Below are 27,705 nucleotides of genomic sequence, written 5' to 3'. Positions count from 1 at the left end.
TCCACGCTCAACTGTTAGTGGGATTATAACAAAGTGGAAGCAACTGGGAACAACAGCCACTCAGCCACCAAGTGGTAGGCCACGTCACATGACAGGGCGGGGTCAGCGCATGCTGAAGCGCACAGTGCGCAGAAGTCGCCAACTGTCTGCAGAGTCAATAGCTAAAGACCTCCAAACTTGGTGTGGCCTTCAGATGAGCCCAACAACAGTGTGTAGAGAGCTTCATGGAATGGGTTTCCATGGCCGAGCAGCTGCATCCAAGCCTTCCATCACCAAGTGCACTGCAAAGCGTCGGATGCCGTGGTGTAAAGCACGCCGCCACTGGACTCTAGAGCAAGGGAGACGTGTTCTCTGGAGGGACCAATCACGCTTCTCTGTCTGGCAATCTGATGGATGTGTCTGGGTTTGGCGGTGGCCAGGAGAACGGTACTTGCCTGACTGCATTGTGCCAAGTGTAAAGTTCGGTGGAGGGGGGATTATGGTGTGGGGGTGTTCCTCAGGGGTTGGGTTTGGCCTCCTAGTTCCAGTGAGATAGAGAGATACAAAGTAACATTGTTTATAAACATCGATGAGATGGAGATAGAGTTAGTTCCTTGTGATCACATCAGCACTGTCACACAACTAATTGTCTCCTTGTGCTGCTTCCCCCTCCCCCAGTCTTAGCTCTGCTGTAAATTCAATACATGTTTATATCTGTGTGGGGTGACATGTGTTGGAGGTTCCGTGTTTGTTCCGTGTTTGCTCACCGTGAAATCCCCGGACAGGAACTTGTGGCAGAATTCTTTCACCCTCTGGGCTGTGATCTCGCCGCTTGGCATGATCAGTTTTGATTCGCTCTCCGTGTTGTAGATCGATATAAGAGGGAGATCGCTCTTCTGCAGCTTGAAGAAACCGGCAATCTTCTCTGTGTACGGCTTCCCCAGATCCATCTTCACAAAGAGAACCTGAAGAGGACACCAGAATCACTGATCTGAGCGAGTCAGCTATGGAGTATTACATCGATCGATCTGTGACACCATACATGTCATCCCCGGGTCTAGGGATGTAATTCATTCAGAAATGAGCACTCAGAACTCTCCTCTCCTGAAATACTCTGCTCTTCTGCACTGCTGGAGGACTCCGCCCCTTCCTCTATAACTCCTCTCCTGAAATACTCTGCACTGCTGGAGGACTCCTCTCCTTCCTCTATAACTCTCCTCTCCTGAAATACTCTGCACTGCTGGAGGACTCCGCTCCTTCCTCTATAACTCCTCTCCTGAAATACTCTGCACTGCTGGAGGACTCCTCTCCTTCCTCTATAACTCTCCTCTCCTGAAATACTCTGCGCTGCTGGAGGACTCCGCTCCTTCCTCTATAACTCCTCTCCTGAAATACTCTGCGCTGCCGGAGGACTCCTCTCCTTCCTCTATAACTCCTCTCCTGAAATACTCTGCGCTGCTGGAGGACTCCTCTCCTTCCTCTATAACTCTCCTCTCCTGAAAAACTCTGCTCTGCTGGAGGACTCCTCTCCTTCCTCTATAACTCCTCTCCTGAAATACTCTGCGCTGCTGGAGGACTCCTCTCCTTCCTCTATAACTCTCCTCTCCTGAAATACTCTGCGCTGCTCGAGGACTCCTCTCCTTCCTCTATAACTCTCCTCTCCTGAAATACTCTGCGCTGCTGGAGGACTCCTCTCCTTCCTCTATAACTCTCCTCTCCTGAAATACTCTGCGCTGCTGGAGGACTCCTCTCCTTCCTCTATAACTCTCCTCTCCTGAAATACTCTGCACTGCTGGAGGACTCCCGCTCCTTCCTCTATAACTCTCCTCTCCTGAAAAACTCTGCTCTGCTGGAGGACTCCTCTCCTTCCTCTATAACTCTCCTCTCCTGAAATACTCTGCTCTGCTGGAGGACTCCGCTCCTTCCTCTATAACTCCTCTCCTGAAATACTCTGCTCTGCTGGAGGACTCCTCTCCTTCCTCTATAACTCCTCTCCTGAAATACTCTGCACTGCCGGAGGACTCCGCTCCTTCCTCTATAACTCCTCTCCTGAAATACTCTGCACTGCCGGAGGACTCCGCTCCTTCCTCTATAACTCTCCTCTCCTGAAATACTCTGCGCTGCCGGAGGACTCCTCTCCTTCCTCTATAACTCCTCTCCTGAAATACTCTGCGCTGCTGGAGGACTCCTCTCCTTCCTCTATAACTCTCCTCTCCTGAAAAACTCTGCTCTGCTGGAGGACTCCTCTCCTTCCTCTATAACTCCTCTCCTGAAATACTCTGCGCTGCTGGAGGACTCCTCTCCTTCCTCTATAACTCTCCTCTCCTGAAATACTCTGCGCTGCTGGAGGACTCCTCTCCTTCCTCTATAACTCTCCTCTCCTGAAATACTCTGCGCTGCTGGAGGACTCCTCTCCTTCCTCTATAACTCTCCTCTCCTGAAATACTCTGCACTGCTGGAGGACTCCGCTCCTTCCTCTATAACTCTCCTCTCCTGAAAAACTCTGCTCTGCTGGAGGACTCCTCTCCTTCCTCTATAACTCTCCTCTCCTGAAATACTCTGCTCTGCTGGAGGACTCCGCTCCTTCCTCTATAACTCCTCTCCTGAAATACTCTGCTCTGCTGGAGGACTCCTCTCCTTCCTCTATAACTCTCCTCTCCTGAAATACTCTGCACTGCTGGAGGACTCCGCCCCTTCCTCTATAACTCCTCTCCTGAAATACTCTGCGCTGCTGGAGGACTCCTCTCCTTCCTCTATAACTCTCCTCTCCTGAAATACTCTGCGCTGCTGGAGGACTCCGCTCCTTCCTCTATAACTCTCCTCTCCTGAAAAACTCTGCTCTGCTGGAGGACTCCGCTCCTTCCTCTATAGCTCTCCTCTCCTGAAATACTCTGCTCTGCTGGAGGACTCCGCTCCTTCCTCTATAACTCCTCTCCTGAAATACTCTGCTCTGCTGGAGGACTCCTCTCCTTCCTCTATAACTCTCCTCTCCTGAAATACTCTGCACTGCTGGAGGACTCCTCTCCTTCCTCTATAACTCCTCTCCTGAAATACTCTGCACTGCTGGAGGACTCCGCCCCTTCCTCTATAACTCCTCTCCTGAAATACTCTGCGCTGCTGGAGGACTCCGCTCCTTCCTCTATAACTCCTCTCCTGAAATACTCTGCACTGCTTGAGGACTTCTCTCCTTCCTCTATAACTCCTCTCCTGAAATACTCTGCTCTGCTGGAGGACTCCTCTCCTTCCTCTATAACTCTCCTCTCCTGAAATACTCTGCACTGCTGGAGGACTCCGCTCCTTCCTCTATAACTCTCCTCTCCTGAAAAACTCTGCTCTGCCGGAGGACTCCTCTCCTTCCTCTATAACTCCTCTCCTGAAACACTCTGCGCTGCTGGAGGACTCCGCTCCTTCCTCTATAACTCTCCTCTCCTGAAATACTCTGCTCTGCTGGAGGACTCCGCTCCTTCCTCTATAACTCTCCTCTCCTGAAATACTCTGCACTGCTGGAGGACTCCTCTCCTTCCTCTATAACTCCTCTCCTGAAATACTCTGCACTGCTGGGGGACTCCGCTCCTTCCTCTATAACTCCTCTCCTGAAATACTCTGCGCTGCTGGAGGACTCCTCTCCTTCCTCTATAACTCCTCTCCTGAAATACTCTGCGCTGCTGGAGGACTCCTCTCCTTCCTCTATAACTCTCCTCTCCTGAAATACTCTGCACTGCCGGAGGACTCCTCTCCTTCCTCTATAACTCTCCTCTCCTGAAATACTCTGCACTGCTGGAGGACTCCGCTCCTTCCTCTATAACTCTCCTCTCCTGAAATACTCTGCACTGCTGGAGGACTCCTCTCCTTCCTCTATAACTCCTCTCCTGAAAAACTCTGCTCTGCTGGAGGACTCCTCTCCTTCCTCTATAACTCTCCTCTCCTGAAATACTCTGCACTGCTGGAGGACTCCGCTCCTTCCTCTATAACTCCTCTCCTGAAATACTCTGCACTGCTGGAGGACTCCGCTCCTTCCTCTATAACTCTCCTCTCCTGAAATACTCTGCTCTGCTGGAGGACTCCGCTCCTTCCTCTATAACTCTCCTCTCCTGAAATACTCTGCACTGCTGGAGGACTCCGCTCCTTCCTCTATAACTCCTCTCCTGAAATACTCTGCACTGCTGGAGGACTCCGCTCCTTCCTCTATAACTCTCCTCTCCTGAAATACTCTGCTCTGCTGGAGGACTCCTCTCCTTCCTCTATAACTCCTCTCCTGAAATACTCTGCACTGCTGGAGGACTCCGCTCCTTCCTCTATAACTCTCCTCTCCTGAAATACTCTGCACTGCTGGAGGACTCCGCTCCTTCCTCTATAACTCTCCTCTCCTGAAATACTCTGCACTGCTGGAGGACTCCGCTCCTTCCTCTATAACTCCTCTCCTGAAATACTCTGCGCTGCTGGAGGACTCCGCTCCTTCCTCTATAACTCTCCTCTCCTGAAATACTCTGCACTGCTGGAGGACTCCGCTCCTTCCTCTATAACTCCTCTCCTGAAATACTCTGCGCTGCTGGAGGACTCCGCTCCTTCCTCTATAACTCTCCTCTCCTGAAATACTCTGCACTGCTGGAGGACTCCTCTCCTTCCTCTATAACTCCTCTCCTGAAAAACTCTGCTCTGCTGGAGGACTCCTCTCCTTCCTCTATAACTCTCCTCTCCTGAAATACTCTGCTCTGCTGGAGGACTCCGCTCCTTCCTCTATAACTCCTCTCCTGAAATACTCTGCGCTGCCGGAGGACTCCGCTCCTTCCTCTATAACTCCTCTCCTGAAATACTCTGCACTGCTGGAGGACTCCGCTCCTTCCTCTATAACTCTCCTCTCCTGAAATACTCTGCACTGCTGGAGGACTCCGCTCCTTCCTCTATAACTCTCCTCTCCTGAAATACTCTGCACTGCTGGAGGACTCCTCTCCTTCCTCTATAACTCTCCTCTCCTGAAATACTCTGCACTGCTGGAGGACTCCTCTCCTTCCTCTATAACTCCTCTCCTGAAATACTCTGCTCTGCTGGAGGACTCCTCTCCTTCCTCTATAACTCTCCTCTATTGAAATACTCTGCACTGCTGGAGGACTCCGCTCCTTCCTCTATAACTCCTCTCCTGAAATACTCTGCGCTGCTGGAGGACTCCGCTCCTTCCTCTATAACTCTCCTCTCCTGAAATACTCTGCACTGCTGGAGGACTCCGCTCCTTCCTCTATAACTCCTCTCCTGAAATACTCTGCACTGCTGGAGGACTCCGCTCCTTCCTCTATAACTCCTCTCCTGAAATACTCTGCGCTGCTGGAGGACTCCGCTCCTTCCTCTATAACTCCTCTCCTGAAATACTCTGCTCTGCTGGAGGACTCCTCTCCTTCCTCTATAACTCTCCTCTCCTGAAATACTCTGCACTGCCGGAGGACTCCTCTCCTTCCTCTATAACTCTCCTCTCCTGAAATACTCTGCACTGCTGGAGGACTCCGCTCTTTCCTCTATAACTCTCCTCTCCTGAAATACTCTGCACTGCTGGAGGACTCCGCTCCTTCCTCTATAACTCTCCTCTCCTGAAATACTCTGCACTGCTGGAGGACTCCGCTCCTTCCTCTATAACTCCTCTCCTGAAATACTCTGCTCTGCTGGAGGACTCCTCTCCTTCCTCTATAACTCCTCTCCTGAAATACTCTGCGCTGCCGGAGGACTCCGCTCCTTCCTCTATAACTCTCCTCTCCTGAAATACTCTGCACTGCTGGAGGACTCCGCTCCTTCCTCTATAACTCCTCTCCTGAAATACTCTGCACTGCTGGAGGACTCCGCTCCTTCCTCTATAACTCCTCTCCTGAAATACTCTGCGCTGCTGGAGGACTCCTCTCCTTCCTCTATAACTCTCCTATCCTGAAATACTCTGCACTGCTGGAGGACTCCGCTCCTTCCTCTATAACTCTCCTCTCCTGAAATACTCTGCACTGCTGGAGGACTCCTCTCCTTCCTCTATAACTCTCCTCTCCTGAAATACTCTGCACTGCTGGAGGACTCCGCTCTTTCCTCTATAACTCTCCTCTCCTGAAATACTCTGCACTGCTGGAGGACTCCGCTCCTTCCTCTATAACTCTCCTCTCCTGAAATACTCTGCACTGCTGGAGGACTCCGCTCCTTCCTCTATAACTCCTCTCCTGAAATACTCTGCTCTGCTGGAGGACTCCTCTCCTTCCTCTATAACTCCTCTCCTGAAATACTCTGCGCTGCCGGAGGACTCCGCTCCTTCCTCTATAACTCTCCTCTCCTGAAATACTCTGCACTGCTGGAGGACTCCGCTCCTTCCTCTATAACTCCTCTCCTGAAATACTCTGCACTGCTGGAGGACTCCGCTCCTTCCTCTATAACTCCTCTCCTGAAATACTCTGCTCTGCTGGAGGACTCCGCTCCTTCCTCTATAACTCCTCTCCTGAAATACTCTGCGCTGCTGGAGGACTCCTCTCCTTCCTCTATAACTCTCCTCTCCTGAAATACTCTGCACTGCTGGAGGACTCCGCTCCTTCCTCTATAACTCTCCTCTCCTGAAATACTCTGCACTGCTGGAGGACTCCGCTCCTTCCTCTATAACTCCTCTCCTGAAATACTCTGCACTGCTGGAGGACTCCTCTTCTTCCTCTATAACTCTCCTCTCCTGAAATACTCTATGGAAAGAATACGGCGCAGGAACTGAATTACTGACCTTCCCCCGCAGCTCGTTGGCGGCCTCTCGCAGCTCCTTTATGATTTCTTCTTCATTTTGAACATCCTGGTCAGTGAAGAAGAGAAGGTGGACCTCAACCTTGCAGGCGATTAAGCCGATGGCAGACTGATAATAACAGGAAGGAGTGACAGTTAGCCGGAGATCTCTTTCAGAATGTCAGTTGTAGGGAGGATAATAGGGGGCAAAGATGGAGGAGGACCGGACCAAAGATGGAGGAGGACCAGAGCAAAGATGGAGAAGGACCAGAGCAAAGATGGAGAAGGACCGGAGCAAAGATGGAGAAGGACCGGAGCAAAGATGGAGGAGGACCAGAGCAAAGATGGAGGACGACCAGAGCAAAGATGGAGGAGGACCAGAGCAAAGATGGAGGAGGACCGGACCAAAGATGGAGGAGGACCGGAGCAAAGATGGAGGAGGACCGGAGCAAAGATGGAGGAGAACCAGAGCAAAGATGGAGGAGGACCGGAGCAAAGATGGAGAAGGACCGGAGCAAAGATGGAGGAGAACCAGAGCAAAGATGGAGGAGGACCAGAGCAAAGATGGAGGAGAACCAGAGCAAAGATGGAGGAGGACCAGAGCAAAGATGGAGGAGGACCAGAGCACTGCGGCAAAGCATAGAAGTCCAGAGGAACAAATGTATTGAATCTTCACCTAAATCTCTGGTGTTTCGGGACTTCCATGGCGAGTCCTTCATCAGGGTGTGAGAATGGAAGAAGAGATGGAAGATTGTGGACTTGTGGGGATCCCAGTGCCATGACAGGTACCCTTTAGACTTACCAAACACTTTGATCTTTCTACTCCCCGTCTAATATCCCTGATGGAGCACTGATGAAGGAGGCACCCTCAAACCTCCAAAATACCTCGGCTACCCTCCCCCCTCCCTTACTGCACCAACTACCCTCCCCCCTCCCTTACTGCGCCAACTACCCTCCCTCCTCACTTACTGCGCCAACTACCCTCCCCCCTCCCTTACTGCACCAACTACCCTCCCCCCTCCCTTACTGCGCCAACTACCCTCCCTCCTCACTTACTGCGCCAACTACCCTCCCTCCTCACTTACTGCGCCAACTACCCTCCCCCCTCCCTTACTGCACCAAATACCCTCCCCCCTCCCTTACTGCGCCAACTACCCTCCCCCCTCACTTACTGCGCCAACTACCCTCCCTCCTCTCTTACTGCGCCAACTACCCTCCCCCTCCCTTACTGCGCCAACTACCCTCCCCCCCTCACTTACTGCGCTAACTACCCTCCCTCCTCCCTTACTGCGCTAACTACCCTCCCTCCTCCCTTACTGCGTCAACTACCCTCCCCCCTCCCTTACTGCGCCAACTACCCTCCCTTACTGCGCCAACTACCCTCCCTTACTGCGCCAACTACCCTCCCCCCTCCCTTACTGCGCCAACTACCCTCCCTCCTCCCTTACTGCGCCAACTACCCTCCCCCCTCCCTTACTGCGCTAACTACCCTCCCTCCTCCCTTACTGCGCTAACTACCCTCCCTCCTCCCTTACTGCGCCAACTACCCTCCCCCCTCCCTTACTGCGCCAACTACCCTCCCTTACTGCGCCAACTACCCTCCCCCCTCCCTTACTGCGTCAACTACCCTCCCTCCTCCCTTACTGCGCTAACTACCCTCCCTCCTCCCTTACTGCGCCAACTACCCTCCCTTACTGCGCCAACTACCCTCCCCCCTCCCTTACTGCGCCAACTACCCTCCCTTACTGCGCCAACTACCCTCCCCCCTCCCTTACTGCGCCAACTACCCTCCCCCCTCCCTTACTGCGCCAACTACCCTCCCTTACTGCGCTAACTACCCTCCCTCCTCCCTTACTGCGCTAACTACCCTCCCTCCTCCCTTACTGCGTCAACTACCCTCCCTCCTCCCTTACTGCGTCAACTACCCTCCCCCCTCCCTTACTGCGTCAACTACCCTCCCCCCTCCCTTACTGCGCTAACTACCCTCCCTCCTCGCTTACTGCGCCAACTACCCCCCTTCCTCACTTACTGCGCCAACTACCCTCCCTCCTCCCTTACTGCGCCAACTATTCTCCCCCCTCCCTTACTGCGTCAACTACCCTCCCTCCTCCCTTACTGCGCCAACTACCCTCCCTCCTCCCTTACTGCGTCAACTACCCTCCCTCCTCCCTTACTGCATCAACTACCCTCCCCCCTCCCTTACTGCGTCAACTACCCTCCCCCCTCCCTTACTGCGCTAACTACCCTCCCTCCTCGCTTACTGCGCCAACTACCCTCCCTCCTCCCTTACTGCGCCAACTATTCTCCCCCCTCCCTTACTGCGTCAACTACCCCCCCTCTTCCCTTACTGCGCCAACTACCCTCCCCCCTCCCTTACTGCGTCAACTACCCCCCCTTCCCTTACTGCGCCAACTACCCTCCCTCCTCCCTTACTGCGCCAACTACCCTCCCCCCTCACTTACTGCGCCAACTACCCTCCCCCCTCCCTTACTGCGCCAACAACCCCCCCTCCTACCTTACTGCGTCAACTACCCTCCCCCCTCCCTTACTGCGCCAACTACCCTCCCCCCTCCCTTACTGCGCCAACTACCCTCCCCCCTCACTTACTGCGCCAACTACCCTCCCCCCTCACTTACTGCGCCAACAACCCCCCCTCCTACCTTACTGCGTCAACTACCCTCCCCCCTCCCTTACTGCGCCAACTACCCTCCCCCCTCCCTTACTGCGCCAACTACCCTTCCTCCTCCCTTACTGCGCCAACTACCCTCCCCCCTCCCTTACTGCGCCAACTACCCTTCCTCCTACCTTACTGCGCCAACTACCCTCCCTCCTCCCTTACTGCGTCAACTACCCTCCCCCCTCCCTTACTGCGCCAACTACCCTCCCTCCTCCCTTACTGCGTCAACTACCCTCCCCCCTCCCTTACTGCGCCAACTACCCTCCCCCCTCCCTTACTGCGCCAACTACCCTCCCTTACTGCGCCAACTACCCTCCCTCCTCCCTTACTGCGCCAACTACCCTTCCTCCTCCCTTACTGCGCCAACTACCCTTTCTCCTCCCTTACTGCGCCAACTACCCTTCCTCCTCCCTTACTGCGTCAACTACCCTCCCCCCTCCCTTACTGCGCCAACTACCCTTCCTCCTCCCTTACTGCACCAACTACCCTCCCTCCTCCCTTACTGCGCCAACTACCCTTCCTCCTCCCTTACTGCACCAACTACCCTCCCTCCTCCCTTACTGCGCCAACTACCCTCCCCCCTCCCTTACTGCGCCAACTACCCTCCCTCCTCCCTTACTGCGCCAACTACCCTCCCTCCTCCCTTACTGCGCCAACTACCCTTCCCCCTCCCTTACTGCACCAACTACCCTCCCCCCTCCCTTACTGCACCAACTACCCTCCCTCCTCCCTTACTGCGCCAACTACCCTCCCTTACTGTGCCAACTACCCTCCCTTACTGTGCCTACTACCCTCCCCCCTCCCTTACTGTGCCAACTACCCTCCCCCCTCCTTTACTGCGCCAACTACCCCCCCTCCTCACTTACTGCGCCAACTACCCTCCCTCCTCACTTACTGCGCCAACTACCCTCCCCCCTCCCTTACTGAGCCAACTACCCTCCCCCCTCCCTTACTGCGCCAACTACCCTCCCCCCTCCCTTACTGAGCCAACTACCCTCCCTCCTCCCTTACTGAGCCAACTACCCTCCCCCCTCCCTTACTGAGCTAACTACCCTCCCTCCTCCTTACTGCACCAACTACCCTCCCTCCTCACTTACTGCGCCAACTACCCTCCCCCCTCCCTTACTGAGCCAACTACCCTCCCCCCTCCCTTACTGCGCCAACTACCCTCCCCCTTCCCTTACTGCGCCAACTACCCTCCCTTACTGCGCCAACTACCCTCCCCCTCCCTTACTGAGCCAACTACCCTCCCTCCTCCCTTACTGCACCAACTACCCTCCCTCCTCCCTTACTGAGCCAACTACCCTCCCCCCTCCCTTACTGCGCCAACTACCCTCCCCCCTCATTTACTGCACCCTCTATCCGACCCTCCCCACTTACTGCCCTCACTACCCCACACAGGCGTCCGTATTCCCCCAGGATAGTCCAGAAGCGCACCATGTGATCTCACCATGGGGTTGTACTCCGCCACCAGCCTCAGATCATTGATGGTCAGGAATCGGTACAGTTTGGCTGTGTTGATGCCTTCATTTTCCTTCACCACCAAGTCATCCCGCCAGTTGTCAGCCTGACATTCAGAAAACATAAAACCTCAGAATTACTCAGCAGAAGAATTTCCAGAAGTTTATGTCAGAGCCGGACGCTCCGGATTTATTTTAATGACGGGGTGCAGCCAACATCCTTCAGGTCTTCATCCTACCTTCCCAGCATGCCCGGCTCCCCAGTGTGCTTCCGAAAAACACATATTGGGAAACGGTGTTCCCTCCCCTCCCCGAGATCCCCGAAAATATTATTGGGGGGCACCTTGATGGGCCAGGAAGGAGAGAAACATTGTAGCGTCTATTCACATGTTGTATGAATGGAAACTCTTTTTTATCCGTTGTTTAAAAAAAATAAAATAAAATGACAAAATATACCAAAACAACAAGTTAAAAAAATGAGGAAAGGGCAAAAAATACATATTTTGTTTTGCATTTTGCCCTTTGTCTTTCTCTTTCATGTATTTATTTATTGTTTATGTTGTTATGTGAGATTTTTGGACAATAGAAAATAAAAATGGGGTCATATTACTGACATAAAAATGATTTTTAGCGTATCTCGCTGTTACCTGTTAAGAAACATCAACAACAACAAAAAAGTGCCAATAAATAAATACATTCATTAATAAATAAACTTCCAGCGCATTGTTTGCATTTTTTCAAGGTGCGATTGTCACACTTTTCTTTACATGTAGTCTAAAAACACCCAAACTAAACCTATACCACATAAAAAAACACCCAGTGTGTGTGTGTGGGGGGGGGGGGGGATGGGGCGGTAGAGGGAAGGCTTCTCCTCACCTTGCGGAAGATGGTGACCGCGTTGGGGGACTCACCTTGCGGAAGAAGGTGACCTCGTTGGGGGACTCACCTTGCGGAAGATGGTGACCGCCTTGGGGACTCACCTTGCGGAAGATGGTGACCGCGTTGGGGGACTCACCTTGCGGAAGATGGTGACCGCGTTGGGGGGCTCACCTTGCGGAAGATGGTGACCGCGTTGGGGGACACACCTTGCGGAAGATGGTGACCGCGTTGGGGGACTCACCTTGCAGAAGATGGTGACCGCGTTGGGGGACTCACCTTGCGGAAGATGGTGACCGCGTTGGGGGGCTCACCTTGCGGAAGATGGTGACCGCGTTGGGGGACACACCTTGCGGAAGATGGTGACCGCGTTGGGGGACTCACCTTGCAGAAGATGGTGACCGCGTTGGGGGACTCACCTTGCGGAAGAAGGTGACCTCGTTGGGGGACTCAGCTTGCGGAAGATGGTGACTGCGTTGGGGGACTCACCTTACGGAAGATGGTGACCGCGTTGGGGGACTCACCTTGCGGAAGATGGTGACCCCGTTGGGGGACTCACCTTGCGGAAGATGGTGACCCCGTTGGGGGACTCACCTTGCGGAAGATGGTGACCGCGTTGGGGGACTCACCTTGCGGAAGATGGTGACCCCGTTGGGGGACTCACCTTGCGGAAGATGGTGACCGCGTTGGGGGACTCACCTTGCGGAAGATGGTGACCGCGTTGCGGGACTCACCTTGCGGAAGATGGTGACCCCGTTGGGGGACTCACCTTGCGGAAGATGGATACCGCGTTGGGGGACTCACCTTGCGGAAGATGGTGACCGTGTTGGGGGACTCACCTTGCGGAAGATGGTGACCGCGTTGGGGGACTCACCTTGCGGAAGATGGTGACCGTGTTGGGGGACTCACCTTGCGGAAGATGGTGACCGTGTTGGGGACTCACCTTACGGAAGATGGTGACCGCGTTGGGGGACTCACCTTGCGGAAGATGGTGAGCGCGTTGGGGGACTCACCTTGCGGAAGATGGTGACCCCGTTGGGGGACTCACCTTGCGGAAGATGGTGACCGCGTTGGGGGACTCACCTTGCGGAAGATGGTGAGCGTGTTTGGGGACTCACCTTGCGGAAGATGGTGAGCGTGTTGGGGGACTCACCTTGGGGAAGATGGTGACCGCGTTGGGGGACTCACCTTGCGGAAGATGGTGAGCGTGTTGGGGGACTCATCTTGCGGAAGATGGTGACCGCGTTGGGGGACTCACCTTGCGGAAGATGGTGACCGTGTTGGGGGACTCACCTTGCGGAAGATGGTGACCGTGTTGGGGACTCACCTTACGGAAGATGGTGACCGCGTTGGGGGACTCACCTTACGGAAGATGGTGACCATGTTGGGGACTCACCTTACGGAAGATGGTGACCGTGTTGGGGGACTCATCTTGCGGAAGATGGTGACCGCGTTGGGGGACTCACCTTGCGGAAGATGGTGACCGCGTTGGGGGACTCACCTTGCGGAAGATGGTGACCGCGTTGGGGGACTCACCTTGCGGAAGATGGTGACCGCGTTGGGGGGCTCACCTTGCGGAAGATGGTGACCGCGTTGGGGGACTCACCTTGCGGAAGAAGGTGACCTCGTTGGGGGACTCAGCTTGCGGAAGATGGTGACTGCGTTGGGGGACTCACCTTACGGAAGATGGTGACCGCGTTGGGGGACTCACCTTGCGGAAGATGGTGACCCCGTTGGGGGACTCACCTTGCAGAAGATGGTGACCGCGTTGGGGGACTCACCTTGCGGAAGATGGTGACCGCGTTGGGGGGCTCACCTTGCGGAAGATGGTGACCGCGTTGGGGGACACACCTTGCGGAAGATGGTGACCGCGTTGGGGGACTCACCTTGCGGAAGAAGGTGACCTCGTTGGGGGACTCAGCTTGCGGAAGATGGTGACTGCGTTGGGGGACTCACCTTACGGAAGATGGTGACCGCGTTGGGGGACTCACCTTGCGGAAGATGGTGACCCCGTTGGGGGACTCACCTTGCAGAAGATGGTGACCCCGTTGGGGGACTCACCTTGCGGAAGATGGTGACCGCGTTGGGGGACTCACCTTGCGGAAGATGGTGACCCCGTTGGGGGACTCACCTTGCGGAAGATGGTGACCGCGTTGGGGGACTCACCTTGCGGAAGATGGTGACCCCGTTGGGGGACTCACCTTGCGGAAGATGGATACCGCGTTGGGGGACTCACCTTGCGGAAGATGGTGACCGTGTTGGGGGACTCACCTTGCGGAAGATGGTGACCGCGTTGGGGGACTCACCTTGCGGAAGATGGTGACCGTGTTGGGGGACTCACCTTGCGGAAGATGGTGACCGTGTTGGGGACTCACCTTACGGAAGATGGTGACCGCGTTGGGGGACTCACCTTGCGGAAGATGGTGAGCGCGTTGGGGGACTCACCTTGCGGAAGATGGTGACCCCGTTGGGGGACTCACCTTGCGGAAGATGGTGACCGCGTTGGGGGACTCACCTTGCGGAAGATGGTGAGCGTGTTTGGGGACTCACCTTGCGGAAGATGGTGAGCGTGTTGGGGGACTCACCTTGGGGAAGATGGTGACCGCGTTGGGGGACTCACCTTGCGGAAGATGGTGAGCGTGTTGGGGGACTCATCTTGCGGAAGATGGTGACCGCGTTGGGGGACTCACCTTGCGGAAGATGGTGACCGTGTTGGGGGACTCACCTTGCGGAAGATGGTGACCGTGTTGGGGACTCACCTTACGGAAGATGGTGACCGCGTTGGGGGACTCACCTTACGGAAGATGGTGACCATGTTGGGGACTCACCTTACGGAAGATGGTGACCGCGTTGGGGGACTCACCTTACGGAAGATGGTGACCATGTTGGGGACTCACCTTGCGGAAGATGGTGACCGTGTTGGGGGACTCATCTTGCGGAAGATGGTGACCGCGTTGGGGGACTCACCTTGCGGAAGATGGTGACCGTGTTGGGGGACTCACCTTGCGGAAGATGGTGACCGTGTTGGGGACTCACCTTACGGAAGATGGTGACCGTGTTGCTCTTTATCTTGTAGTGTTTTAAGACCTCCGGGGTGGTGCTGGTGCCGTAATCCCATTGTGGGTGACTTTTCACCAGAGTCTCAAAGTACTCTATTTCTGGTTCCTCTAAGTCCTGCAAATGAAACGGACATGAAAACTCCGGAATTTCTTACTTTATGCAGACACTGGCCCTGATAATTGTCTTCACGCTAACAGTATACACGCTCAGGACATGCTGTATACATATAATAGTTTGATACATAGTTATTATTTCTTCAGTATTAAGTTATTTTGAATTTATTAAGGTCAATGCTAAAAAAAACAAAAAAAAACAAAAACAAATATGTAAAAAATATTGTTTCTTTTTAATTAGGTAAATTTGAAATGTTTTGTGTAACCAGTAGATGGCGCTCTACTCTTTTTTTTCTCACATTCAGCTATTTCAGCTTTTAGCTGTGCTAGAGTCACTAGACTGAGAATCCTTCGACGTGTATTAAATGTTTACTTGTAACATATATATATATATATTCCCTTTAAATTACATAACATTTGTATTTGATGTCTCTGATTATTGGACAGAAAAATAATATAATGGTGGCTTACTGTAAAAAATCCGACCACGGCTATGTCAGTGGAATCGATGAACGCTTTGGCTGAAGGCACATCGGATAATACTATGGCTTTTTTTTCAGGAGCTGGAAGACAGAAAATAATTAGTGTACTGGCTATTCATGTAAATTCATGACATATTTACTATATACATATATGTGTGTGTGTGCGTGTTTTGCCACTGGACCATTCGCAGCTCTAAATGATGGTAATAGTGCTCCTCCTGGAAAGCTTTGGGATGAAGGATGAGGAGGACATGTGATGGGGGAGATGGGTCTGGAGGAGGGCATGGGATGAAGAAGGAGGAGGACATGGGGTGGGGGGAGATATGACTGGAAGAGGAGGAGGAGGAGACATAGGATGGAGAAGGAGGAGGACATGGGGTGGGGGGAGATATGACTGGAAGAGGAGGAGGAGGAGACATGGGATGAAGAAGGAGGAAGACATGGGAGGGAGAAGATGGGACTGGAGGAGGAAGAGGAGGGCATGGGATAGAGAAAGAGGAGGACATGAGATGGAGAAGGAGGAGGACATGGAGTGGGGGAGATGGAACTGGAAGAAAAGGAAAAGAAGGACATGGGATGGAGAAGGAGGAAGGCATCAGATGGGGGGAGGGGTGGTGTTGAAGGAGGAGGGCATGGGATGGAGAAGGAGGAGGACATGGGATAGGGGTAATTGGAATAAAGGAAGGGGAGGACATGGGGTGGGGGAGATGGGACTGTAGGAGGAGAACATGGAGTTTTAGAATGAGGAGGACATGGCTTGGAGGAGATGGGACTGGAGGAAGAATAGGAGGACATGGGATGGAGAAGGAGGACATGGGAAGGGGAGATGTTACTGGAGGAGGAGGACATGGGATGGAGAAGGAGGAGAACATGGGATGGAGAAGGAGGAGAACATGGGATCGAGAAGGAGGACATGGGAAGGTAAGATGTTACTGGAGGAGGAGGACATGGGAAGGGGAGATGTTACTGGAGGAGGAGGACATGGGATGGAGAAGGAGGAGGATACGGGAAGGGGAGATGTTACTGGAGGAGGAGGACATGGGATGGAGAAGGAGGAGAACATGGGATGGAGAAGGAGGAGAACATGGGATGGAGAAGGAGGACATGGGAAGGTAAGATGTTACTGGAGGAGGAGGACATGGGATGGAGAAAGACATGGGGTGGGGCAGATGGGACTGGAGGAGGAGGACATGAGATGGGACTTCGTGGGATGGCCAGTGGGTGGGCCCTGAGGAATGTTGGTGGTCAAGCCAGGAAGGGCTGAGGCCTAAAGCTGTGTAAGGGGCCCAAACGTTCTGATGGCTGCCCCGGCAGACACACCTTGGACCCCTGCTAGTAAACTGGCAGACATTCTGTGTTGCTTGTGCACGCGTGAGAGATCCTGCAATCACCCTCCTGGGATGAATGATGGAGAAATCCAGAAATCCCAGGAGGCAGTTTGCAGGATTGCTCACATGCGCAGAAACGCCACAATGGACCACAAAATGATCTTCTGCATTCCTACGCATGTGTGAGGTCCAGGGTATGTCATTGTCAACTAGGTGAGACTGTCGGACCTGAACTTCAGGGGGAAAAAATGCATTTTTTTTTCTGCAATTCTGTTCTGAAGAAGCGATGAAGGCGGGGGAGAGCAATATAAACAAGGGTGAAGGCCCGCTGCAAGAACATTCTAGAAACATTTGTCACATTTTATTTTCAAGCCCCAATGACCATAAAATGAGGCAACAATTTGAATTCATTCCTGACGTTACGATGGATAGAGGAAGGACCCCGGGCCCCGAGCGTTGGATGATCCCGGAGTGGACCTGCTCCGGGTCTGGCTGCCTTTGGTCAGATGGAAAGTTTTATGGAAGATAAAATCCGACCAGAAGGAAACGTTATTACTATTCCAGCCGCGGCCCTCAGTGGGAAAACGGCCAGCTGGGCCCCTGGAGACATTTCCTGGCAAAACTCCGGAAAATATTCACTTGTTACTATTACAAATTCTGCTTAACGAGGCCCGGGGGGGGGAGGGGGGGCGCCGTCTGCTCCCACTGGACACTCTTTTTCCATTTTGTTTTAATGAGGAGTGATTATAATAATTTCCTTCCATCTCCCGGGACGCCGGATCTGTCTCTCCGCACCTGACGCCCTCCGCCTGGCAATACGTGATGTAATGTGTGGCAGATGTTGTTTTACAGAGATAACAAACCTGCAGACAGGTGAAGGATACCGGGGTGAGTCCGCGCAATGTGAATACTGATACATTGAAAGAGGTATCTGTATGAGGAGTTCCCACCATCCCTGTGCTGAGTTCCCAGGTCTGTACACCTGCTGTGCCCATTATGAGGAGTTCCCACCATCCCTGTGCTGAGATCCCAGGTCTATACACCTGCTGTGCCCATTATGAGGGGTTCCCAACATTGCTGTGCTGAGTTTCCAGGTCTGTAGCCCCGCTGTGCCCATTATGAGGGGTTCCCACCACCTCTGTGCTGAGTTCATAGGTCTGTACACCCGCTGTGCCTATTATGAGGGGTTTCCACCATCTCTTTGCTGAGTTCCTGGGTCTGAACACCTGCTGTTCCCATTATGAGGGGCTCCCACCATCTCTGTGCTGACTTCATAGGTCTGTACACCCGCTGTGCCCATTATGAGGGGTTCCCACCATCTCTGTGCTGACTTCATAGGTCTGTACACCTGCTGTGCCCATTATGACAGGTTTCCACCTTCCCTGTGCTTAGTTCCCAGGTCTGTACACCTGCTGTGCCCATTATGAGGGGTTCCCAACATCCCTGTGCTGAGTTTCCGGGTCTGTACCCCTGTTATGCCCTTTATGAGGGGTTCCCACCATCCCTGTGCTGAGTTCCTGGGCCTGTACATCTGCTGTGCTTATTATGAGGTGTTACCCCATTAATACACTGAGCGCCCTCATCTGTATACCTTTGGTGCTCATTATAAGGGGTTCCCATCATCTTGGCTCTGATTTCCAAGGTCGGCACACCTGCTGTGCCTATTATGAAGGGTTTTCACCATCTTTGCATTTTGTTCCTTGGTCTGAATACCTGCTGCGCCCATTACGATGAATTCCCCTCCCTGCATTCCACCGGGTTCCCGCTGTGCCCACCCCTTAAAGGTGACTTGGTGAAGCCACCCATGTGTTCTAAAAATAAAAGGGGTAAGCTTTACCAAACCATAATTCTAGGACCCCTCCAGAAGGTCACCCTAACTGGGGTTCCTTTTCTTCCATGTATCTAGAATATGAACTCAAAGGTCTTCTACCTGGTTGTTTAGCCCCTTGAAATTGCCCTCTCATCCCTGTAGCCCCCCTCACCTTTCTTCATTGAGACCAACACTGTAGATAGAAGCTCATGGTGGACCTCCATGGATGATAAAAGAGGTCCTCAGCTTTAGCCATCTACTGTATAGATTTCAGCTTCACTCTACTTCTTCTCTGTAATTTGTTTCAGGGCCTTGAAGAAAGAAGCCCAGTCATTGCCTGAGAGCATTGAAGAGGAGATCTCTCAGATGGGTTGAGGTTTGGACAGTTCTTGGAGAGCACATGGCACCATCACCTTTTTCATCCAGGTCTGATATTTACATTTTAAAACCCTACATCATTATCATATATCATTTACCTTCAATGGAAGTGCTGTTCCCATCCTCCGTACACAGCGAAGTCTTCAACAAATTGAGAAGAAGCATGACGGATATGGCAGAGACCATTATTCTGTCCATTGTGTCTGGTGGTGGCTGGTCGTTGCTCCCGGTATTCAGAAGTGACTCACTGTACAGAGAAGTGGTGACGAAGCCGAGGAACTCGAAACTCTGAGAACTCAACACCTGTTCGCAAATTCTACTCGAATCGAGATAACAGGCCAGAGGTGACTGGCGGAGACCATGCTGATTTCATACCAGGCTTTCACTGAGTACAGCTGGGCCATGCAGGAGGAATCTCATTATTTAAGAACTTTGGAGATGATCAGAGAAGTTCCTACAAGATCCAGTTGTACTGAAAGGACCATAAATGTGTTATTTGATATGAAGAGTTTCACTCGTAGCAGCAGCCGAGCATTGTACTGTGCATCACGTAGAAGTTTGGATTCAGGGTGATTCCATTTCTTGACTAACATGGTTGACTATGTCAAGACAACAAACTAAGTCCTGTGATAAGTCCTGTGATAAGTCCTGTGATAAGTCCTGAGATAAGTCCTGTGATAAGTCCTGTGATAAGTCCTGTGATACTGCATTGAATGAGAAATGGCAGCTAATATAATATTATAAAACATAACAAAACATTATAAGAAAAGTGTAACATAGTTTATTTTTTTGCTCTCCAGGGCAAAAAAACTCATTTCCCGGCAGGAGGATGTCCAGCATTATCCATCACCTTACCCTTGAGCTATGATGCTGGACATCCTCCCTGATCTATGATGCTGGACATCCTCCTTGATCTATGATGCTGGACATCCTCCCTGATCTATGATGCTGGACATCCTCCCTGATCTATGATGCTGGACATCCTCCTTGATCTATGATGCTGGACATCCTCCCTGATCTATGATGCTGGACATCCTCCCTGATCTATGATGCTGGACATCCTCCTTGATCTATGATGCTGGACATCCTCCCTGATCTATGATGCTGGACATCCTCCCTGATCTATGATGCTGGACATCCTCCCTGATCTATGATGCTGGACATCCTCCTTGATCTATGATGCTGGACATCCTCCCTGATCTATGATGCTGGACATCCTCCCTGATCTATGATGCTGGACATCCTCCTTGATCTATGATGCTGGACATCCTCCTTGATCTATGATGCTGGACATCCTCCTTGATCTATGACGCTGGACATCCTCAATGATCTATGACGCTGGACATCCTCAATGATCTATGACGCTGGACATCCTCCTTGATCTATGATGCTGGACATCCTTCTTGATCTATGATGCTGGACATCCTCCTTGATCTATGATGCTGGACATCCTTCTTGATCTATGATGCTGGATATCCTCCTTGATCTATGATGCTGGACATCCTTCTTGATTTATGATGCTGGACATCCTCCTTGATCTATGATGCTGGACATCCTCCTTGATCTATGATGCTGGACATCCTCCTTGATCTATGATGCTGGACATCCTCAATGATCTATGATGCTGGACATCCTCCTTGATCTATGATGCTGGACATCCTTCTTGATCTATGATGCTGGACATCCTCCTTGATCTATGATGCTGGACATCCTTCTTGATCTATGATGCTGGACATCCTCCTTGATCTATGATGCTGGACATCCTCCCTGATCTATGATGTTGGACATTCTCCCTGATCTATGATGCTGGACATCCTCCCTGATCTATGATGCTGGACATCCTCCTTGATCTATGATGCTGGACATCCTCCCTGATCTATGATGCTGGACATCCTCCTTGATCTATGATGCTGGACATCCTCCTTGATCTATGATGCTGGACATCCTCCTTGATTTATGATGCTGGACATCCTTCTTGATCTATGATGCTGGACATCCTCCTTGATCTATGATGCTGGACATCCTTCTTGATCTATGATGCTGGACATCCTCCTTGATCTATGATGCTGGACATCCTTCTTGATCTATGATGCTGGACATCCTCCTTGATCTATGATGCTGGACATCCTCCCTGATCTATGATGCTGGACATCCTCCCTGATCTATGATGTTGGACATTCTCCCTGATCTATGATGCTGGACATCCTCCCTGATCTATGATGCTGGACATCCTCCTTGATCTATGATGCTGGACATCCTCCCTGATCTATGATGCTGGACATCCTCCTTGATCTATGATGCTGGACATCCTCCTTGATCTATGATGCTGGACATCCTCCTTGATTTATGATGCTGAACATCCTCAATGATCTATGATGCTGGACATCCTCAATGATCTATGATGCTGGACATCCTCCTTGATCTATGATGCTGGACATCCTTCTTGATCTATGATGCTGGACATCCTCCTTGATCTATGATGCTGGACATCCTTCTTGATCTATGATGCTGGACATCCTCCTTGATCTATGATGCTGGACATCCTCCCTGATCTATGATGCTGGACATCCTTCTTGATTTATAAAGCTGGACATCCTCCCTGATCTATGATGCTGGACATCCTCAATGATCTATGATGCTGGACATCCTCCCTGATCTATGATGCTGGACATCCTCCCTGATCTATGACGCTGGACATCCTCCTTGATCTATGATGCTGGACATCCTCCCTGATCTATGATGTTGGACATCCTCCCTGATCTATGATGTTGGACATTCTCCCTGATCTATGATGCTGGACATCCTTCTTGATCTATGATGCTGGACATCCTCCTTGATCTATGATGGTGGACATCCTCCTTGATTTATGATGCTGGACATCCTCCTTGATCTATGATGCTGGACATCCTCAATGATCTATGATGCTGGACATCCTCCTTGATCTATGATGCTGGACATCCTCCTTGATTTATGATGCTGGACATCCTCCTTTATCTATGATGCTGGACATCCTCCTTGATCTATGATGCTGGACATCCTCCTTGATCTATGATTTTGTAAATAAGTGATTTTTCTCCTTCACTGATGTGCACTAATGAGGCTGAAGTGATGGGCACTAATAGGCTGCACTGATGGACACTGATAAGTGGCACTGATGAGGAGGCACTGGTAGGTGGCACTGATGGGCATTGACAGGAATCACTGATGGGCACAGAAAGGCAGCACTCATATATGGCACTGATAGGCGGCACTGATGCACACTGATAGGTGGCACTGACTGGCACTGATAGGCGGCACTGACTGGCACTGATAGGTGGCACTGGTTGGCAGCACTGATAGGTGGCACTGACTGGCATTGATAGGTGGCACTGGTTGGCAGCACTGATAGGTGGCACTGACTGGCATTGATAGGTGGCACTGACTGGCACTGATGGGTGACACTGAAAGGCCGCTCAGATGGGCACTGATATGTGGCATTGATGTGCACTGGCAGGTGGCATGGATGAGCACTGACAGCTGGCACTGATGGACACTGACAGGTGGCACTGCTGGGGCTACACAGATCATCAGGGCACACTGATCATCAGTGCTCTGATGATCAGTGTAGATGTCCCCTCTGAGGAATGCCGATTATCAGCTCTCCTCTCCTCCCCTCTGTCAGCGTGACAGCTCGTGAGGAGAGAAATGCTGATAACCGGCATTTCCCTATTTACATGTGATCAGCTGTGATTGGACACAGCTGATCACATGACCGAGCCGAAATCTTTGGCTGTTTCCGTTGATTGGTGATCCGCTGTGTCCGAGGGACACAGGGGACCACCGATCGCCACGCTGCACGCTCCCGGAGCCACACATGCGCGGTTAGAGTTGGATTACATCATACGACTTCCTCCCAGAACGAGAGAACCACCTTGCACCCTCCATTTCCTTATATGGTGGGCGGGGGGCGGTTAAAGTGCACTTTATAAACAGTACTGAACAGATGAGACTTTTTTTAACTTTTTTATGACCTCCGGAACAGATTAATTGGTTTTCAATGCATTCCTTTGGGAAACCGCGTTTCAGTTTACGAATGTTTGGAAATACAAAAATTCCTGCAGAACGCATTAAATTCGTAAACCGCGGCACGCCGGTATATAGTTATAGATATTCAGCATTGTTCAATTTGATGCCACAAAAACCTCAATCCCGTAAAACACACACAGAGCTGAAGGATCTTCAGAGACGAGAATTCCCAGGCCGGCAGCGGTCCGGTTTCCATTGAAAAAGGGAACAAAGAGGCAATTACCAAATAGAATTTTATTATTGCATTCGATTTTTAGCACAGATGTCACAATTTACAGCGAGGATGTTCATGGAAAGCTCCAGAGACTATTCACGGGTGAGGGTCGGGTTGAAATTTACATTTTTCAAAGCTATGCATTAATATTTTATGAAGATCAGCTATAGATATCTTTATATTGGGGAAATTGTTCTTCTGGTTGCCCTCTCCTTTTTGTCATTGCGATAAATGTCGACCAAGATATTCGTTTTGGATTTTTGAATGAGCTGCATGCAGAATTCCTGCCAAAGTTTTTTTCGTGGTGGTGAGGAAACCATGTGACCTCCCTGCCCCCACTATGATGACCATAGCCGCAAGATTGGGATGATGACCAAAACTCCCTACTACCAAGGCCAATGTTCCATCACTGCCACTGGCTTGCTGGTCTTATATCTCATAGTGTGGTGTATTTTAGGTGTGGACATGTCTATTCTAACCCCAACCCTAGTTGAGTTGAATGACCAAACCAGTCTAATATACGACTAAGGTCATCATCCTTCTCTAGAGCGGTATGGTTTGATGCTATCACTGAAAAATAAACATGTCCACACCTAAAATATACCACACTATGGGATACAAGACCAGCAAGCCAGTGGCAGTGATGGAGCATTGGCCTTGGTAGCAGGGAGCTTTGGTCATCATCCCAATATTGCGGCTATGGGCATTTTGAACCTTTTAGTCGTATATTAGACTGGTTTGGTCATTCAACTCAACTCAACTAGGGTTAGGGTTAGAATAAACATGTCCACACCTAAATAACACCACACTATGGGATAGAAGACCAGCAAGCCAGTGGCAGTGATGGAACATTGGTCTTGGTAGTAGGAAGCTTTGGTCATCATCCCAATCTTGCAGCTATGGGCATTTTGAACATTTCAGTCGTATATTAGACTGGTTTGGTCATTCAACTCAACTCAACTCAACTCAACTCAACTAGGGTTAGGGTTAGAATAAACATGTCCACACCTAAAATACACCACACTATGGGATAGAAGACCAGCAAGCCAGTGGCAGTGATGGAACATTGGTCTTGGTAGTAGGAAGCTTTGGTCATCATCCCAATCTTGCAGCTATGGGCATTTTTAACCTTTTAGTTGTATATTAGACTGGTTTGGTCATTCAGCTCAACTCAACTCAACTAGGGTTAGGGTTAGAATAAACATGTCCATACCTAAATAACATCACACTATGGGATAGAAGACCAGAAAGCCAGTGGCAATGATGGAACATTGGCCATGGTAGTAGGGAGCTTTGGTCATCATCCAGATCTTGTGGCTATAGGCATTCTGAACCTTTTAGTCGAACCTTTTAGTAGGGAGCTTTGGTCATCATCCCAATCTTGCAGCTATGGGCATTTTGAACCTTTCAGTCGTATATTAGACTGGTTTGGTCATTCAACTCAACTCAACTAGGGTTAGAATAAACATGTCCACACCTAAAATACACCACACTATGGGATACATGATCAGGAAGCCAGTGGCAGTGATGGAACATTGGCCTTGGTAGTTGGGAGCTTTGGTCATCATCCCAATCTTGCTGCTATGGGCATTTGGAACCTTTTAGTCAAACCTTTTAGTAGGGAGCTTTGGTCATCATCCCAATCTTGCGGCTATGGGCATTTTGAACCTTTTAGTCGTATATTAGACTAGTTTGGTCATTCAACTCAACTAGGGTTAGGGTTAGAATAAAGGTGTCCACACCTAAAATACACCACACTATGGGACATAAGACCAGCAAGCCAGTGGCAGTGATGGAACATTGGCCTTGGTAGTAGGGAGCTTTGGTCATCATCCCACTCTTGCGGCTATGGGCATTTTGAACCTTTCAGTCGTATATTAGACTGGTTTGGTCATTCAACTCAACTGCTTGATATCGTTAGACATTGAAAAAAACACTTGTTCATATTTCAGACCTACAGAATATACTTAATTCTTCCATCAGAACTCATTTCTACGTGGTTGCTCAGCGAATGTAAATATATTTCAACATAAATAACCAGAATCTTTATATTCAATTCATTTGGGCAAGGGATCGCCTATAGAGGGACCATTGGCTCAAAAAGGACCAAGCAGATTGATCAACATGGTCCACGTTTGAGCAGCTTTATGTGTCTCCAGAGCTAGAAGGTAATTAGGCGCGTTGGGTGATACGACAACAAAGGGGGCGGTTCCAGACAGAAGCTGTGGGAATAATGCACACTGCGGACACTCATGGCTAAGGTGGGACTTTTAGCAGGCATCATCCCACTCCTTACGGATGGACAGACTCCACTCCCAAGTTAGGTGGTTGTGATTGTCATCGTCAGTGAAGAAGGACTTGTTGTGGTACGTTCCTCGTGATAACATTCCTTTAGGGGCTTCTTCTAAGGGGGTCAGAAACTCATACTCTTCCACTCGGGGTCCGTAGCTCCCCACCATAAATGTGGCTTTGGCAACTGTGAGGAAAACGCAAAGAAAGAATTGTCTGAACACAACTGCTGAAATATATTTGGATCCTAGAAACTGTAAAGCTTTCCATGGACCCTAGAGCCAACTCCATTTGTACATCATTCCTAATCGTGGCCATAGATAGACTTCTTGAGAATGAAGAGACAAAGGAACCCTCTTAGTGTGTACTGTAGAAGTATTTAATAAGAAGGTAAGTAGTAACTCACATCTTAGAAATGAAGAGCAGGCTCACGTAGTGGAGAGGGAAAACGTCTTATAGCCAGACGTTGGGTGACTGTACCAGAAGGAGACAGCCTAGGTCTGCCAGCAGATGGTGCTGTGTATGTGTAGCATAGGTGGTGAAGTCTGGAAGAGTCTCCAAGATGTCCAAGAACTTTGTAGGTTCTCAACCAATCAACAGCCTACAGTCCTCGTATAACTGCACCTCACAGACATCTCCTGACTGCTTCATGGCCTTTTCAACCCTCTCCCACAGGCAGGATAGCCCTTTTGGTAACCAAAGTCCCCGTAATTAGGGTTGGAGGCTCTTTCCCACTCAAAAATCTCTCCAAGCCTCTAAATTCTGGGTCCAATTAAGGACTTCTTGGGACAATCTTGGGGAAAAATGACTTGTGACTCAGTTTTCCCCTTTTTGCTGGATCACCCCAGAACCCGTCACCCTGCATAGGTGAGACTCTCCCTCAGGTGGGTTAACCCTTTTGGGGACCAAAGTCCCCGTCATCAGGGTTGGAGGCTCTTTCCCACTCAAAAATCTCTCCAAGCCCCTGAATTTCGGGACCAATTAAGGACTTCTTGGGACAATCTTGGGGAAAACTGACTTGTGACTCAATTTTCCCCTTTTACTGGACCACCCTGGAACCCGTCACCCTGCATAGGTGAGACTCTCCCTCAGGCAGGTTAACCGTTTTGGGGACCAAAGTCCCTGTAATCAGGATTGGAGGCTCTTTCCCACTCAAAAATCTCTCCAAGCCCCTGAATTTCGGGACCAATTAAGGACTTCTTGGGACAATCTTGGGGAAAATTGACTTGTGACTCAATTTTCCCCTTTTACTGGACCACCCCGGAACCCATCACCCTGCATAGATGAGACTTTCCCTCAGGCAGGTTACCCCTTTTGGGGACCAAAGTCCCTGTAATCAGGATTGGAGGCTCTTTCCCACTCAAAAATCTCTCCAAGCCTCAAAATTCTGGGTCAAATTAAGGACATCTTGGGACAATCTTGGGGAAAATTGACTTGTGACTCAGTTTTCCCCTTTTACTGGACCACCCCGGAACCCGTCACCCTGCATAGATGAGACTCTCCCTCAGGCAGGTTAACCCTTTCGGGATCAAAGTCCCCATAATCAGGGTTGGAGGCTCATTCCACCTAAACATATCTTTAAGCCCCAGAAATCTGGGCCCCACATAAGGACTTCTTTCACCCCGGAATCCATACCCTGAGTTCTTGTCATCCTCTTAAAGGGACCCCAACCCAAAAAAAAGAGGATACATACTGTACCTCTCATCCAGGTCCTATCCCTGGTGTCCTGTAACCCTCTAATAGCTTATAAAAATTCATTTTCGATAATTTTTTCATTTATAGATGTTGTTTTCCCTCCCAACTGCTTTCAGGATTCTGTAACAAACAATGATGTTTTCCTGCAGAGATTTACCTTTCACGCTGGTCCTGAAGGTGTGCTGCACATACTTCAGTCCTGACACTATCTCTCTGCATACCTGGAAGAGACACAGCAGGTTTCTTTACAGTTCTTTATATCACAATGGATGTAACAAAGTGTGTATTGTAGATCAACTGACCGTGAAGTGGATTTTAACTCGATACTCCGAACCTTCCTTTAGGACGAACGTCGTCTTCTTCAGTTTGTCCAGATCCTCTGCAAATGACAACCAGAAATGAAACAGAATCTGTACTGACTGAAAGACTCCCAGAGACACTGACAGATCGATACTAAAGAACGAAGGATACAGAACCGCGACCGGAGGCATCAATGACAAATATCTCTACGAAAGATGATCACTATATGAACCACTGATGTATTATACCTGGAGAT

General features: G+C 50.7%; 2 protein-coding genes across 2 annotated transcripts in view; both read right to left on the bottom strand.

The window, feature by feature from the left end:
* Window positions 1–746: 746 nt before the first annotated feature.
* On the bottom strand, window positions 747–19,114 carry LOC149430871 (endoplasmic reticulum resident protein 27-like; the record flags this gene model as incomplete). The annotated part of the gene is made up of 6 exons (XM_089665973.1): window positions 18,985–19,114; window positions 15,360–15,451; window positions 14,752–14,889; window positions 10,830–10,946; window positions 6,707–6,832; window positions 747–944 (listed from the first exon to the last, which is right to left on the bottom strand). Coding segments are annotated over exons 1-6 (771 nt in total), but the record flags the coding sequence as incomplete, so codon positions are not given.
* Window positions 19,115–23,170: 4,056 nt separating this feature from the next.
* LOC149430870 (rho GDP-dissociation inhibitor 2-like) overlaps window positions 23,171–27,705 on the bottom strand; it is a 30,970-nt gene continuing 26,435 nt past the window's right edge. The window contains exons 4-6 of the mRNA XM_089665972.1: window positions 27,452–27,528; window positions 27,307–27,370; window positions 23,171–25,641 (exon numbers count right to left, since the gene is read on the bottom strand). Of these exons, the coding sequence (XP_089522098.1) occupies window positions 25,436–25,641; window positions 27,307–27,370; window positions 27,452–27,528 (347 nt within the window). The 3' untranslated portion in view covers window positions 23,171–25,435. The remainder of the gene's footprint in view (window positions 25,642–27,306; window positions 27,371–27,451; window positions 27,529–27,705) is intronic.

Source organism: Staurois parvus, unplaced genomic scaffold, assembly GCF_062004578.1.
Source record: "Staurois parvus isolate SC_StPar_1 unplaced genomic scaffold, SC_StPar_1.0 ptg002445l, whole genome shotgun sequence".
NCBI classification, from domain to species: Eukaryota; Metazoa; Chordata; class Amphibia; order Anura; family Ranidae; genus Staurois; species Staurois parvus.
Note: the sequence above shows the minus strand (reverse complement) of the source record. Positions and strands in the feature narration are given on the sequence as shown.